Source organism: Hippoglossus stenolepis, chromosome 4 (genome assembly GCF_022539355.2).
Source record: "Hippoglossus stenolepis isolate QCI-W04-F060 chromosome 4, HSTE1.2, whole genome shotgun sequence".
In the NCBI taxonomy this organism is placed as follows: Eukaryota; Metazoa; Chordata; class Actinopteri; order Pleuronectiformes; family Pleuronectidae; genus Hippoglossus; species Hippoglossus stenolepis.
The window spans coordinates 2,042,293-2,056,552 of record NC_061486.1 but is presented as its reverse complement, the minus strand read 5'-3'; the positions used below and the strand labels follow the sequence as shown (position 1 = coordinate 2,056,552).

Here is a 14,260-nt window from a genome sequence, read left to right as displayed (position 1 = left end):
AAATAGGAAGAAAAGATGTTTAATATATTAAAAAACAAACTCGCTTTAAAGTATAAAAAAACAAAATATCTTAAATCGTCACAATTTTCCCAAATAGATAAACTTGTAGTTACGCAATGTGGCCACCGGAGGGCGTACACATTTATCACGGTGGATAAGTTAGCACACAAACACTTCCGGTGGGAACATTCAAAATAAGATTCGCGGCGGCTACGTGACTCTTGCGTAACGACAGACGTAAGCTCGTTGTGGTCACGTGACGCATTGAAGCATCTTGTCGCGATAGTTCATCTTTGGCAGCTCGAGGATCCGTCATGTCCGGATTTCACCCGCCGCGCTTCACGTTCTGACCCGAGAAGAAGCAGCAGAAACACCGCGTCCCGGCTCCAGTGGACCGGGTTAGTGAGAGTCTGTCCCGGGTTAGCGAGAACTTGTCCCGGCTTAGTGAGAACTTGTCCCGGGTTAGTGAGAGCTTGTCCCGGGTTAGTGTGAACTTGTCCCGGGTTTGAGTCGCAGCCTCGTGGTTCTCCTCCTCCGCAGAGACGATGGTTCTCCTGAAGAACCTCCAGCCGCCCACCGGGGGCGTCCGGCTGCAGCAGGCCGACACCGCGGCGGTGCTGGACGGGCAGCGGCTCGGCTGCGGGACGCTCTACGTCACTGAAGCGTGAGTGTTGGTTTGTCTCCGGGAACTTCCGGGTTCGTGTAAATTCACAATGTTACGTTTTTAACAAACAAACAAACAATTAATAAACAAACAAACAGGAAAAAAACAAAATAAACAAAAGGTCTGCTCGACGCCTCACGCGAAGCACTTCCGGAGCGGTCTCTTTCACAATAATAACCGGATATTGAATTGGTTAAGCTCATTTGCGGAGCTGCTAAAATTAATTAATCACTTTGTTGATCGATAGAACTTTTAAGGGGAATGATTTTATGATTTTATGATTTTATGAATGATATTAACAACTTGACCCAACCCACCAAAGATCAGACAAAAAGTAAAATCACCAAAATGCCTCTAATCAAACTGAATCCAACTGAAACATATATTATCATCAACAGACCCAATAAACTGTTGATTTTCCTTTTTAAGTTAAATAAAAGTTTCATTCCAGCCTCAGCTTCAATGAACTTTTTCCATCTAAGCAGATATTCTAGTTCATCATTAAAATAATAGTCCATTCTGAGGACTTCTGGTTCCTCTCTTACTTCCTGACACTGTCAAACAATCTTTTAATAACTAAAACACGTGTACATCTGCTGTTTATTGACCTTTTTCACTGGTTCTGCAGCTCATAAGCAAACCACTCATTTCTTTGTGTTGTGTTCTTCTCAGGCGTCTGTCGTGGTTCGACGGCTCAGGGATGGGTTTCTCTCTGGAGTATCCCAACATCGGCCTGCACGCCATCTCCAGAGACGTCAGCACTTTCCCTCAGGAACATCTGTACGTCATGGTCAATGGAAAACTCAGCGGTGAGGGGAACGTTTTTAAAATATCTCTGTACACATGAACCGTCATATGTTCACAATGTGATTTGTCCTTTGGTTTTATAGTAAAATATCCTGTTTTACCTTAGTTATGCTATCGAGGGTATTTCTGAGTGTGTTGATATCTTGGGACACTGAGATAAGATCTGCACGTGTTGTCAGTCTCGAGTTTCACACCGTTACACCTTCGTCCCTCTCAGGTGAGAATGAGGCAGAAATGGCAGAGAAACCAGCTGATGAAGACAAAGAAGAAGAAGAAGAAAATGGCGGCGGCAGCAGCAGTGGTGATGATGGCGAAGAAGGACCAATCACAGAGATTCGATTTGTGCCCAGCGACAAGGCGGCATGTGAGTGACCGCACGTAGGATGACACTGACTTCACGTTATCTCCTGAGACTGAGGCTTTGCAAAGTCACAGCTCCACAAGTGCAAAGGATTTAAAAACACTTAGTACAGGGGTCAAAACAAATATGAATGTTAAAGTAGCCATTCAAATGTCCGTTAATTCTACGAGTACTCTTGAAAACACCAGACTGTAGAACTGAACTCTTTTCTTTATTGAATATTATTGTATCTGAGTGTTTCTCATAGAAAAGATGATCCTGCTTTAAAAACAACAGAACCTGTGAGCTGCTGCAGTTGTTGAGTGTTTTGATGTGTGTTACATTCAGTGGAGCCCATGTTCTCTGCGATGTGCGAGTGCCAGGCGCTGCACCCCGACCCCGAAGACGACGACTCCGACAACGACTTTGAAGGAGAAGAGTACGACGTGGAGGAGGCTGGTGAGGAAACACAAACGTACACACACACATTCCAATGTTATCAGTCTGTTATAAATTGTTTTTGCACCATCAGCCTCCGATCAACCATATTGCTCCAGTTCTAGTTGTTGTCACGTGAAGAACTCCACCTACTCCAGTTTATTTCTCTAATGTTTAAAACCCGAACCGAAGGATGTTATTGACTCTGTCTCTGTTTCTTTATCTCTGGTTTTCTGGGCTCTTTGGTTGCAGAAGCAGGTGAGAAGTCAAACATTCATCACTGCACATTTACACAAATACATATTCTGCCTGCTCCGTTTCAGTGGCAGACAAGTATCTGTACTGTTGTGTGGAGAATCCGTCACAGTCACCGTCTCTCTCCTCCTCCTCCTCCTCCTCCTCCTCCTCCTCCTCCCAGAGCACGGCCACGCCGACATCCCGACCTTCTACACCTGTGACGAGGGTCTGTCATCGCTCACGCAGGAGGGCCAGGCCACGCTGCAGAGGCTGGAGGGAATGTTGGCCCAGAGCGTTTCTCAGCAGTACCACATGGCCGGAGTCCGGACTGAGGAGAGCAAAGCTGAGTTTGAAGGTTTGGGACACACAGACACACAAACAGACACACACAAACACACACAAACAGACACAAACAGACTCACATCACTTGTTTGATTGTGTTGCTGACAGATGGTATGGAGGTGGATGCAGCAGCGATGGAGCCCGGTCAGTTCGAGGACGCAGACGTTGAGCACTGGTAAGTGACACCTGACGATATCTAACGAGGATCGACTGGTTACCAGCCATCTTACGATCAAACCACTGTCGTCACGGTAACCCTGGTTGTCCACAGTTTCACTAACATAGTGTTTATTCACTGTAAATCATTTTAAATCTGTGTGACTTCTAAGTATCTTCTGCTCACGTTACACTTTAAGAAAGTGCTCTGAATACATTTTACGATTGTGAAGAGTAAACTTATACAATTGATTTCATCTCTTGTCACTTGGTAACTTCCCTGAAACTGTGACATAAAGAAGTAAAAACTTGGAGCTGCAGCGTATTTTATTTTGAAGTTGAGGTTTTAAAAGTAAAAGTTTCAACTTGAACTTCAACACTAAACCAACTTTGAGTGGTTTGTATGAACTAAACACCAGGAACATTGTGAAAATATTATGAATCAACAACATTCACAAAATCCAATACATGTTTGTGTGTAGTTCACTGACCTGTGTTTTCCACTCAATTTGAAGTAAAGATTTGACAAGTGGCTCAAAGCATCAACATAAGAATAAAGATCATCAGAAACATATATGATCATAATGTGACAGAACAACGTCTGATTTGTTGTCTGACTCTCTCTGTAGATGGGGGTCATCTCAGCAGCCAATCAAAGCACTTGAGTTGCATCATGGGATTGGCGAGGAGGACAGTGGCCGTTCTTTCAGCTCCATCAGCTCTTACTTCTACTTTCTCCCCTTTCTCGACTTCAAACTTATTTTTCCCACTTGAAGACATCCCAGTAGTTTTCTGTAACGTTTGTCTTTGTGTTTTCTGTTTAACTTCCATCTGAACAATGTGTCGTTCTGCACTTCTGTGAAACGGGAGACGACTGAGGTGACGCCTCAAACTCTCACATCCTGTTGTTTACTGTTAAAATACCAGTTTGTGTTTGTTTTGTCCCTAAAGACAAATGTCATAACGGATTTTCCTGCTCAGGAAAGTTCATGTCTTTGTATCAAATGTCAATAAATGATTAGATTTTGTAGGAATTTCTTTGCCTTTTTTTATTACCTCAGTTAGGAGGTTGTGTTTTCACCTGTGTCTGTTTGTCAGCAGGAAAAAAAACCATAGTTTTATTCCAGATGCAGATTAAGAAACATTTGTAGGATTAAAAAATAATAAATACTTTGTTCAGTCATATTTTTAACTAAACTGTTTCCACTGGGACATTTTTTGTTACTTAACACAATATCACACGTTTGTTCACAATAACAAACCTCAGGTGGACGATGGTGTTTCTGTATCTGCTCAGTGAGTAAATATCTTCACTGTAACAAGCACAATGTTGATAAAAACCATTAATTCTGAACATCGGTCTCCTGTCTTCAACTCCTGCATTTAAAAATATCGATTTACTGTAGCTTAATAAAAACAGGAAGAAATATTTGTGCCTGATCAACACACAGCAGAGTGATGCATCTTACTTTTCTAAATAAGAAACAAATAATCTTGATTTTCTTTTAGTTGTATGATGAGAATTTAATGAGGTGAATGTATGACGAGATGGAAAAGAACAGTCGGTCTTAGAAATGGTTTTGTTACTGCTGGTTGGAAAGTTAGAACATTTTTATTTCCTATGATACAAAACAAAAACATAATCCTCACATTTTTGAAACATGAAATAAAAATGTTTTTTCTCTTAAACCAGTCACTCGATTCGATTTCAACAGTTTATTCTGCATTTCCAGTTTTTACAGAGAATTCAAAAGGCACCAGTTCCATCTGTGCAGATCTGAAACCATGTAACTGGTCACTTCTACATTGTGCTCCTCTCTGGAATGTCACATTAAGTATTAATAATATTAAATATTAAGCACTTTGTAAAGAAAAGTTTATTTAGTGTATTAGTACCACATATTACCATCCATTATCACGTGTCCCATTATTCAGTGAATTAGCATAAGTAAATATATTAACAATTTTACTAGGCTCATTGTAAGATTGGAGTTTGAGGATACCGACGATAAACAGTAAATGATGATGGACGACATGTCTCCACTTCCTCCCACATTCAGAAACGAAGCCAAAAAACCTCTGATACAATCGCTGCCATCTTGTGGAGCCAGAGTGTCTGTGCAGCAGTGACCAGGTGGTGGCGCTGCAGCATCAAGGTGCCGCTGATACACTGGCTCAACCAATCAGGAGTCGGTCTCAGCTGTCAATCATGACGTTTCACTCCGTTTCATCAAATAACTAATTAAAACCAATCTGATCCGAAACTTGAACAAACACCAGTGTGAGAGGAACTACCTGAAATTACAGAAACATTTATTTAAAGTGTAATTTGCTCCATGTACTACTGCAAACATGGAGGAGGGGAAGTTTATGACCTATACTGCAGCCAGCCACCAGGGGGCCATCAAGATGATCTGGCTTCCCTTTTGAGAAGCTCTATTTACAAGTTACGAAACTCATGCAAACTTTCATTTCAGCAAACTTAGTTATTAGACGTGACAGTTCTGATAAAGTTTCAATGTGTGAACAGTGATCACTCAACTTCCTGTGGTCAAATGAGCAGATTTACTTCCGACATGTTCTAGAATCTGGATCGTCACTGTGGAGGAACAAGAACCTTCAGGTTAAAGTGTCCTTTAAGAAAAGTGCGCATCAGTGTCTGAAGACTGAGGCCAGCGGCAGGTGAACTGAGTCCGTCTGTGCTGCAGGAACGAACCTGAGGCTCATGTCCTCTTCTTTGTCTCCACGGGACGAGGGACAGACGTTGGTTTCCTTGACAACCGAGGGCCGAGTTTATCAAACAGCAGCACCGAGCTCATCATACCTGGAACCACACAAGTGTGAAGAAGAGGAGGAAAAACGTCTGATTAAAATTATATAATTTCTTTATAACTGTTCTTAAAGCAACACTCTGTAACGTGTAGTGAGCAACAGCGCCCCCTGCAGCACCATATGGGGACTCATTCTGTCTGGCTCCTTGTCTGAGTGATAAAGTGGTTTTCATGTGTAAGAAAAACAAAGAGTATGAATGAGTCGTCCCACTGAACTGAAACAACTGAACACTGGGTATTACCCATGATCCTCTGCTTCCTGAACCAGAAGAGCTGCTGCTGTAACAAATCCAAAGTTTCCTGCTGAATATTGGAGATAAACTCTGTTTTTTAATAACTTCTGAGTCTTTTTAACTGATCTACAGTTCAGCTTCACTCTTCAACTTGCTGCAGCTGATTGTGACAGATGAATCTGTGACTCTCAGTCAGTTCTTCTCACAAATTAAATCCCAGAAAGGTGTCAAATATGGGCCCTTTAAGGTCAAAATGTTGCATAGTGTTGATTTAAGATTGTTCCTGCCCTCCAGACTCTTTCCTGGGGTCAGTCGGTGGTCTTACCCAGCAGTGGACCCAGCCAGTAGACCACACAGTACTCCAGGAAGGAGTGTCCGCTGCAGGGGAACTGAGTGGAGAAGGCCAAGGCCGGATTAAACACGGCTCCTGTCAAACTGCCGCCTGGACACACAAACACACACGTGAACTTAAACAAGACCAAAGTTATCACTGCATTCATTTACAACTCCTAAATGAACAAGTGGAAAATGCTCTTAGATCAGTTTTTCTCAGTAGAAAAGTTAATTTCTTGCTCAATGTTTTATGATCAAATAGCTGTGAAACGTGTCATGAGACATCAAGAGTTACAGGTTTTGCTCAATTGTGTTCACAGAGATGTTACAACAGGATACTGCCCTGAGCTGAGAGGTGCCCCCCCCCGAGAACAAACCCCGACACCTTGGTTGAACACCATGTCACCTGACTTTCTGCTAAACGCTTCTTAATTTTAGGAGTTTGGTTGGAGACTAAATGGTTCTATATTTATGCCACTTGTCTTCCAACATTAAATCACCAGTGAGCTTTCTAGATTGAATGATGATTCTGTATTGGTGAATGTATTAACTTATCTTTTGTCTTCTAATGGTTTGTTTTGTATATGAATGCCTCTTATGTTGTTTGGACCCAAATGCTTTTTGTTGTTTGTGTCAATGAAATAACTTCACTAGAGCCTCTCAGCTTCGTTTGGCCCAAAGAGCCTTGAATCACTTCTGTGTGTTCACAAGGAAAAAGGCACAAATGAAGTAAATAAGCAGTCGAACTGGATTTAACATTCATCTCTTGAAAGTGCCACAGATGTATGAAGATTCCTATATGAATTATGTTTAGTAGATAAATGATGTGACACTGAGGAAATGGTTTGAATCAGATTCTCCTGATTTCTCCTGTAAATGTGACTCTGGATCCTTCAGGTTTGCTCTGTTGTTCCTGATCTGTTTTATTTGATGTATTAGATTAAATGTTGTGCAGGTGAGTGGGACCCTGTCAGCAGGTTGACCTTTGACCTCATTATCATACCTGCATAAACCACTGAGGCGATGACCCCAGCTACCGCGTGCACGCGGTATTTCTCATCCACCAATCGCGTGTACGTGAGGGCAGTCTGCACCGCAAAGGCGCACGCGAGCTCCACGGCGGCGGCCTGGTGCAGAGGCGCGTGAACCGGGCTCACGCACCGGTAACCGAGCAGCTTGTGCCGCACGTGCAGCCTCGACAGCCCGAGTCCCCACATCACCGGGACCGCGGCTCGTGCAGCGGCGGCCGCGGCGAACTGGCACGCGATCCTCCGCACGGCGCCGCCGCCCGTGATCCTCGCGCGGTACGCGTGCTCGAGGGTCCCGGTGGGGTTACCGGTGGCGCCGCTGAACGTGAGTCCGTGCACCACGGCTGCCAGGTAGGTCAGGCTAAGCGCGACGCGAGGTTCGATCCCGCCCACTTCGGACAGCAGTTTAAGCTCGTGCGTGCAGCAGCACAGCTGGAAGGTGGACACGAGCTCCACCGCGTACACGCACAGCCCCGTGCGCGCGAGGCTCCTGGTGAGCAACCTGCGGGTCGCATCGCTGAGCCCGACGATCCCCGCGAGCACGAGCAGGGTCACCGCCACGTCTGCACTCATTTCCCCGGGAGACCGGTGCTCTCTGGCGGGGACAGACTCCGGTGATGAGCGGAGTCTCCTCCCCGGCCTCGGGTCTCTCTCTCCCCCTGAATGTCGCTCCCTCCGGCGGGTGGAAGCTTCAGCTCCGCTCGGGCTCTGCGGATCTTTCCGGGAGGATGCGGCATCTGGTCCGGAGCAAATGAGCATCATCAGGTCGCTCACATGGTGCGGAAGTGCCTGGGCTCCACAGTCCTCCTCATGGTCCTTCTCCTCCTCCTCCTCCTTCTCCTATTCCTCCTCCTCCTCCTGCTAACGTTACTGCTCCTCTCTTCTTTCTATCCTCTTCTTTCTCCTTCCTCTGGCTCTTTTGTCAATTTTCCATCTCTCCTAATGTTCATTAAATTAGGACTTATCATTATAAACATATATAAAGGTGAAATTCAAAGCAACTGATGGAAAAATACATCTCAACATTCAACTGGAGGGAACATCAGGGGTCAGGAGTCTTAGCAACCATATTATTAAGTTGGAATTCATTTTTCCAAAGTTACAGACATTTAACAGTGAAATTCCTCCATTGATCCTTTGGAAGATTCTCACTCATTCTCTCAAACTGCTGAGGCCTCACACACAGATTCATCTTTACATTAACAAGGTTGATGCATTTTGTCTCCATCACTTTCATCAAATTGCTTCAAGATGTTTTATTATGGTCAGTGTGAAAAGGAAGAACAATTACATTAACAGTGATACTTGTGATACATATGATGTGATTATTGTATTAATGTGTCAACATTAGACTCCGTATTGCAGCTGCACGCTGGAGAGGACAGAGATGAAATATCTGTATTTTATTCCCTTGTGCTCAGAAACTTTAGATTAAAGGAGAAACAGCCTGTTTATATATTTATTTTCTGTCTCTAAAAGTTATCTTGTGCTAAAGAATTCATGAAGTTCTTTATACCACTAGATGACGCTGTCTTCTTATTCTGTTCTTCATATACTGTTCATCATGTCATGAAAATTGATCAGTTTCTTTAATAAATTCATCTTTTAAGAAAACAATACACGGTGAATTAAATGATGACGAAAAAACTCAATGTGTTCATTCATTTGGTGGAATGGAAAGTTGGAATCTATCTTGAATCGATTTTTCATAAAGGACAAATTGTTCATGTAGGTTCAATCTTAAGTCTTTAACCCTAAATGTCACAGATAATTTGCTATGAATTTGAAGTTTTCGATATTTAATAAACATAAACATAATATGCTAGAATGACTGGGAATCATCAGAAACCTCTTCCTCTGCTCCTGCAGATTCTTTTCCTGCCTCCTTTAGATTTCCAAAGACCCGTGAGTGACAGTGCCACATTCATCAGTACAAAAAAAGGTTTTCACAAAGAGAAAACACCAGCACTGATTTTACACATTTGTTTTAAATAAATGTATGGTTTTAATCTATTTAAGCCTCCGTTTGTGTGTTTTTATTTTGATTGGACTACATTGAGGCAATACTGCAGAATTATACGACTTTCTTTATATGATACAAAAAGTTTATTTTGACTAAGAAAAGCTATTTTCCTCTATAGTGATTTACACATCCCATGAAAACAGCACTGGTTAAGCTTGTATAATCTCTGTGAGATGAACTACAACAAGGCAATTCAAAGTGCTAAATATAAAAACCATCATGGCAAATGGTAAAGGCAACATAAGACAATACAAAAAAGAAAAATAATTTGAAAAGAATTACAATGAGAGTAAGAATACATAACTACATTTAAACAAATAAGTTCATCTGCACATAATATTTTTATATAAATATCCTTCTTCTCAACAACAACAACAACAACAACAATAATAATTGTGTATAAGATGTTGTGCAAATTTTTCTTGACTTTATAGAGGAGTAAGTATAAATTTCTACTTCTTTCTTATTCAGTTATATACTGACGGAGTTACACCTGAATGCAACACAGTTATCAGGGGCCTGGAGGGAGCTGGAATGTCGGACTTTTCTCTGCATGTGAACGCACCACCGCTCTCTCTCTCACCCTCCGCCGGCGAGCTCGGACCCGCCCTGACATTTGAACGGACACCCGCGTCAGCCAATCAGCGACGGGCGAGGCCGGGCAATGACCAATGGCGTGTCGGGAGGGTCGCACAGAGGGGGCGGGACCGAGCGGCTAACAATAGCCGGAGCTCAGTTTACTGTGGAAGAAGCAGGAGGGAGACAGAGCGGAGCGCAGCCGGCAGGAGAGCACACTTCCCCGGATACATGAGACCCGCGTTCAGCCCCAACACTCCGGTATCTTTATCAACCTCCGGAGCGGCGGTGAGTGTTTCCACTTGATCTCTAATTCAGCCGTTTACCTCCACCTGTAATCAGCCGTTCACCCCCCCCCGGTGAGGCGTGGAGAGCAGGGGCTGGTTCTCTGAGGGGAGCGGGGCTTAATGGCAACTGCAGCCGGGGAACTCACCATTTATTCTCCCATTCTTCACCTCCACATCCATGTGTTAACGCCCCGGTCCCCGCAGGCCCGTCGGGATGCTGGGATGGTTTCACTGCACCGGGGTCCTTCCCCGTTCGGCCCCGGGACACAACACGGGAGTTTTCACCGGTGATTTAACAACACGACAGGCCGAGTCTCACATGGATGAGAGAATGAATGAATTTGAATAAATGTGTTCCTCTGACGTGATTCATCAGAAGGTCCGAGCCATGCCCATCTACTGGAGTCCACGGGTAGACGCTGCTCTGGAGAGCTTTTGCATTTTAAGTTCATTTTTCAGATCTGATCTGTGATGATCATTTTAATGAAGATAGTAGAATTTAATCTTGATTGCATATTTTACCTATTACTTTATTTTTATGGCACCTTTTTAAAAACAAAGATCTTCACAGAGGATAAAGATGAACTACAATAGCAAAAGTAAATAAACCGAACAAAGAAGAAGGAGAAGATGATAATAGAAACATAACATGTCAAGCCGTGCCACTTGAAAGTCAATGTCAATATTTTAAAGTGAAAAACACACAGGCAGCCGATGATGGGAAATTAATGTAGGGGGGATATGATCATGATGATTTAGTGACTTGGTAAAAACACCCTGAAGTAGAGCAGTCATGTCTAAGTGGAGGCGTTAACACAGCACTACAATAATCCAGTTGAGACTAAATGCATGAATCACTTAATGAGTGTCCGTTAAGTAATTAGACTAATTCTGATAATATTTAAGTTAGTCTTCTGACGTTACACTCGAGAGTGAGGTTCTGCTCACACCAAGGTTTTCAGCTGTGAATGCCACACACTGAGCTCTTACTTCTCTCTATTCAGCCAGATAGAGCGGCGAAGAAGCATAAATTCACTCTTATTTTGAAATTATCTGTTTAAAATTCCCTCAATGTTCCTATAAGGATGCCAATATGTCTGTGGTACTGGGTACAGACTTTACTTTGACCTCATTGTGCGTTTTTTCTGCAGTTTCACGTCAACCTCTGTATCTGTAATTGCTGTAAACCTTGTAGTTTTCTATGATACATGCACAGTAATATGTGCAACATGCACCGAAGCTCCAGTTTCCACGTGGCTCAGCAGAAATCACTGCACTTCCCTGGTCCTGGAGAGTTCAGTCGGTACTTACTCAAAGTGCCAGTAGATTTTTTTCAGGAGGAATGTTTGTGGCATTGGCCGATCAGACAGTGTGTGTGTATCTGCTGCATCTTATTGATTACACACAGGCAGACAGCTCTCATCTACAGTACCTTCCTCATTACTGCCTATTGACCCTCAGCCTCATGTCTGAGTCAGCTGGATAAATACAGTACAGTCTTTCTCCTCCTGAGATGGGCTGACGTTGCACTTTGCTCCCGGTAGTTATAAAAAATCCCTGGGCCTCTCATCTGAGACTGACCAGTTTCCTGAGTAGTGAAAAGCTGTAAGTGTGTGGAGCTGATTTAAAAGCATTGGTGGTTTGAGATTTAAGTTCCCGTTGAGATTTAAGTTCCCCTAAGAGAAGCTTAGTTTAACTGTCGGTGGAAATTGGTTCTTATCCAAACCTAGAACCTGACTACAGTGTGTAAACTGAGGGAGTTAATAAGTCTGTGTATTCTGTTCCTAATTTTATCAAACCATTCATGGTTCACAGGGATAAGTTAATGATAATGATTTAAGTATAAACTCTACTGTCCAACATGAAAGATGGAAAGCTAACCTGTTGCATCTTCATTTTTATTTACCGTTATAGAACTAAAATGAAGAGTCAATTAATATATAAGTCGATAGGAAAATAATAATTGATTACTGTTAATAGTGTGTTATATTGTTATGATTATTATTATATTTTCTGTGCTTTTTTGTCTATTACAAAGAATATTGTTAGTCTCGGTCCATTGATCAGACAAAATAGTTTTTTATGATTGTTTTCTGACAGTTAATGTTTAATCTAGAAAGTGATCTGCAGAGTAGTATTTAAAGGAGATGATCACTAGATCACTAAAGTTGTTTTGAATTTGAATTTACTGTAAATGAGCATTTAAGAAACTTTAAAATGAGCACTGAACTGATCTAAGTTAGTGTGAAGGAAGCTAAAGGAAGTAAAGGCATGAGAAAACCCCAAATCACTAAATCAGTTACTGAAGTAGATTTGAGTTTGATTGTGTCTGGAGTTGCTTACAGATGGTCTCACTACCCAAACTTCAGTTACAGCTGAATGTGTCTACCTGGAAAAGTAAAACGAACATCCTGGTTTGGCTGAACTGAACCGGTGGATTAGGTCTAAGGGCATTGGCAGCCCAACGGTTGCCATGGAGACCTGGGTGAGGCTACAGGAGTGTTTTATGGCCCCGTGTGAAGCATGAGGCCACCCAGTTGTCGCCTTGACACCTCAGCAGCATGAGAGAGACAGAGGGAGGCTGGGAAGAGTTAATGACCCATTTGGCTCCTGTGGCTTTGGGCTTAGCGACTTCAGGAGGCCGAGGACCGTGAAGCCGTTTTCAAACATGACCTGCGGGTAAAAGACGGAGAATTGGCTACAGAGTTGACCTGCAGTTTGCCTTTCACACATGCACAACGCAGCTGCAGGTTCACTGCACAGGCTCGTTCACAGCAGCAACAAATCCTCCACATTATTCAGGAGAGAGGTGGAGCCGCCGGGTGCAGCAGACGGAGGCAGGAAGTGACGTATTAACTCCACTGCAGAGATCATGTTTACATCACCTGACACCTTCAGCTCTTATCACCACAAACTCTCTTGACATCTTCGTCGGTGTCTTCTACTTGTATGACTCCGCCTTTCCACGGGGAGATATTTTCTTCTTTTAGTATTTTTTCATTTTTGTGTCGTATGTTAGAAGACACAAAGCATTGGATCACTCAGGATGGATCCCAGGTCTGAACGGGGTCTCATGTGTATTCAATATCTCTTTGGTTCGTTCACACCTGTACTGAGAACTGTCGACTGGTCTGAACAGGGCATAGGACATTTGGGAAAATATATAAACTCACTTTCTTGCTGAGAGTTTAATGAAAATATGTACATGTATATTCACTCCTTTATGGAGCAGACGAACAAAATATATCATGTTGGATTCCTGTGCAGAAGAACACCACCTGTGCCCCAGAAATGTCAAACGTTTCCTTTGAATTGTTGGTTTGCTGCAGCGTCGGCAGTGTTGGTAGCATTACTGGACTGTGTTGGTGAAGAGGGAGCAGAGTGTGGGATCATCAGCAAACCCCAGGAGGAGATGAAAGATGTCTCTGTGTCTCACTGCAGTTCCGAACCTTCTTTCAAAAGTAATAAGCTAATTTCTGAAACATAAAAAGCTGCAAATCTCAAATGCAGCTATTCAGTGGCAGTTTTAAACAATCAATAAACTAAATCACTTGTTGACATGGATGGTTTTTCTGTGCAGCGTACACACATACAGTAGCAACATAAATAGTCATATTGGCTGTTGAGCAGCCAGAACCCTGCCAGCAGCTGAATAATGGATGTTCTGTCTGCCTGGAAGGCTGCTGAGGCTGCTGAGCAGGTCGTCTAGACAAATACAGACCGAGCAACACTTCATGCTCTCTCCTCTGCTCTCCATGAAACAGGCTGCATGAATCCAGAGGAAAGCTGTGACCCTGGGTTTCTGTTTTGTTGTTGAGTAATTTATCCGCCTCATTGATGTGACGGCAGATGAAAGGTGATGGTGCATCTCTAAGCCATTAATAGTATGATTCAGGATCAACAAAGATGGTCCTATACTGTAAGTACCATTAGACCCAGTGAGTTGAAATATTCCACTTCAGTTT

At 43.0% G+C, this 14,260-nt stretch overlaps 3 protein-coding genes across 7 annotated transcripts in view; 2 read left to right on the top strand and 1 right to left on the bottom strand.

Moving 5' to 3' along the window:
• The first annotated feature begins 254 nt into the window (after nucleotides 1–254).
• On the top strand, nucleotides 255–4,012 carry clns1a (chloride channel, nucleotide-sensitive, 1A). 2 transcript variants are annotated; one of them, XM_035154008.2, is made up of 8 exons: nucleotides 256–664; nucleotides 1,337–1,473; nucleotides 1,689–1,835; nucleotides 2,160–2,270; nucleotides 2,502–2,507; nucleotides 2,668–2,841; nucleotides 2,937–3,003; nucleotides 3,614–4,012. In XM_035154008.2, coding segments are annotated over exons 1-8 (762 nt in total). In that variant the 5' UTR covers nucleotides 256–545; the 3' UTR covers nucleotides 3,615–4,012. The 2 variants fall into 2 exon arrangements, with proteins under 2 accessions (XP_047195476.1, XP_035009899.1); XM_047339520.1 differs by lacking the exon at nucleotides 3,614–4,012 and having other exon boundaries at nucleotides 255–664; nucleotides 2,937–3,007.
• A 673-nt stretch (nucleotides 4,013–4,685) lies between these two features.
• On the bottom strand, nucleotides 4,686–8,242 carry LOC118105948 (aquaporin-11). The gene is made up of 3 exons (XM_035154007.2): nucleotides 7,385–8,242; nucleotides 6,374–6,490; nucleotides 4,686–5,808 (listed from the first exon to the last, which is right to left on the bottom strand). The coding sequence occupies exons 1-3, from the start codon at nucleotides 8,169–8,171 to the stop codon at nucleotides 5,708–5,710; spliced, it is 1,005 nt and encodes a 334-aa protein (XP_035009898.1). The 5' UTR covers nucleotides 8,172–8,242; the 3' UTR covers nucleotides 4,686–5,707.
• A 1,903-nt stretch (nucleotides 8,243–10,145) lies between these two features.
• Nucleotides 10,146–14,260, top strand: part of pak1 (p21 protein (Cdc42/Rac)-activated kinase 1) — a 38,994-nt gene continuing 34,879 nt past the window's right edge. For all 4 annotated transcript variants that reach the window (XM_035155148.2, XM_035155146.2, XM_035155147.2 and 1 more), the window contains exon 1: nucleotides 10,146–10,296. The gene's annotated coding sequence lies outside the window, so the exon portion shown is untranslated. The remainder of the gene's footprint in view (nucleotides 10,297–14,260) is intronic.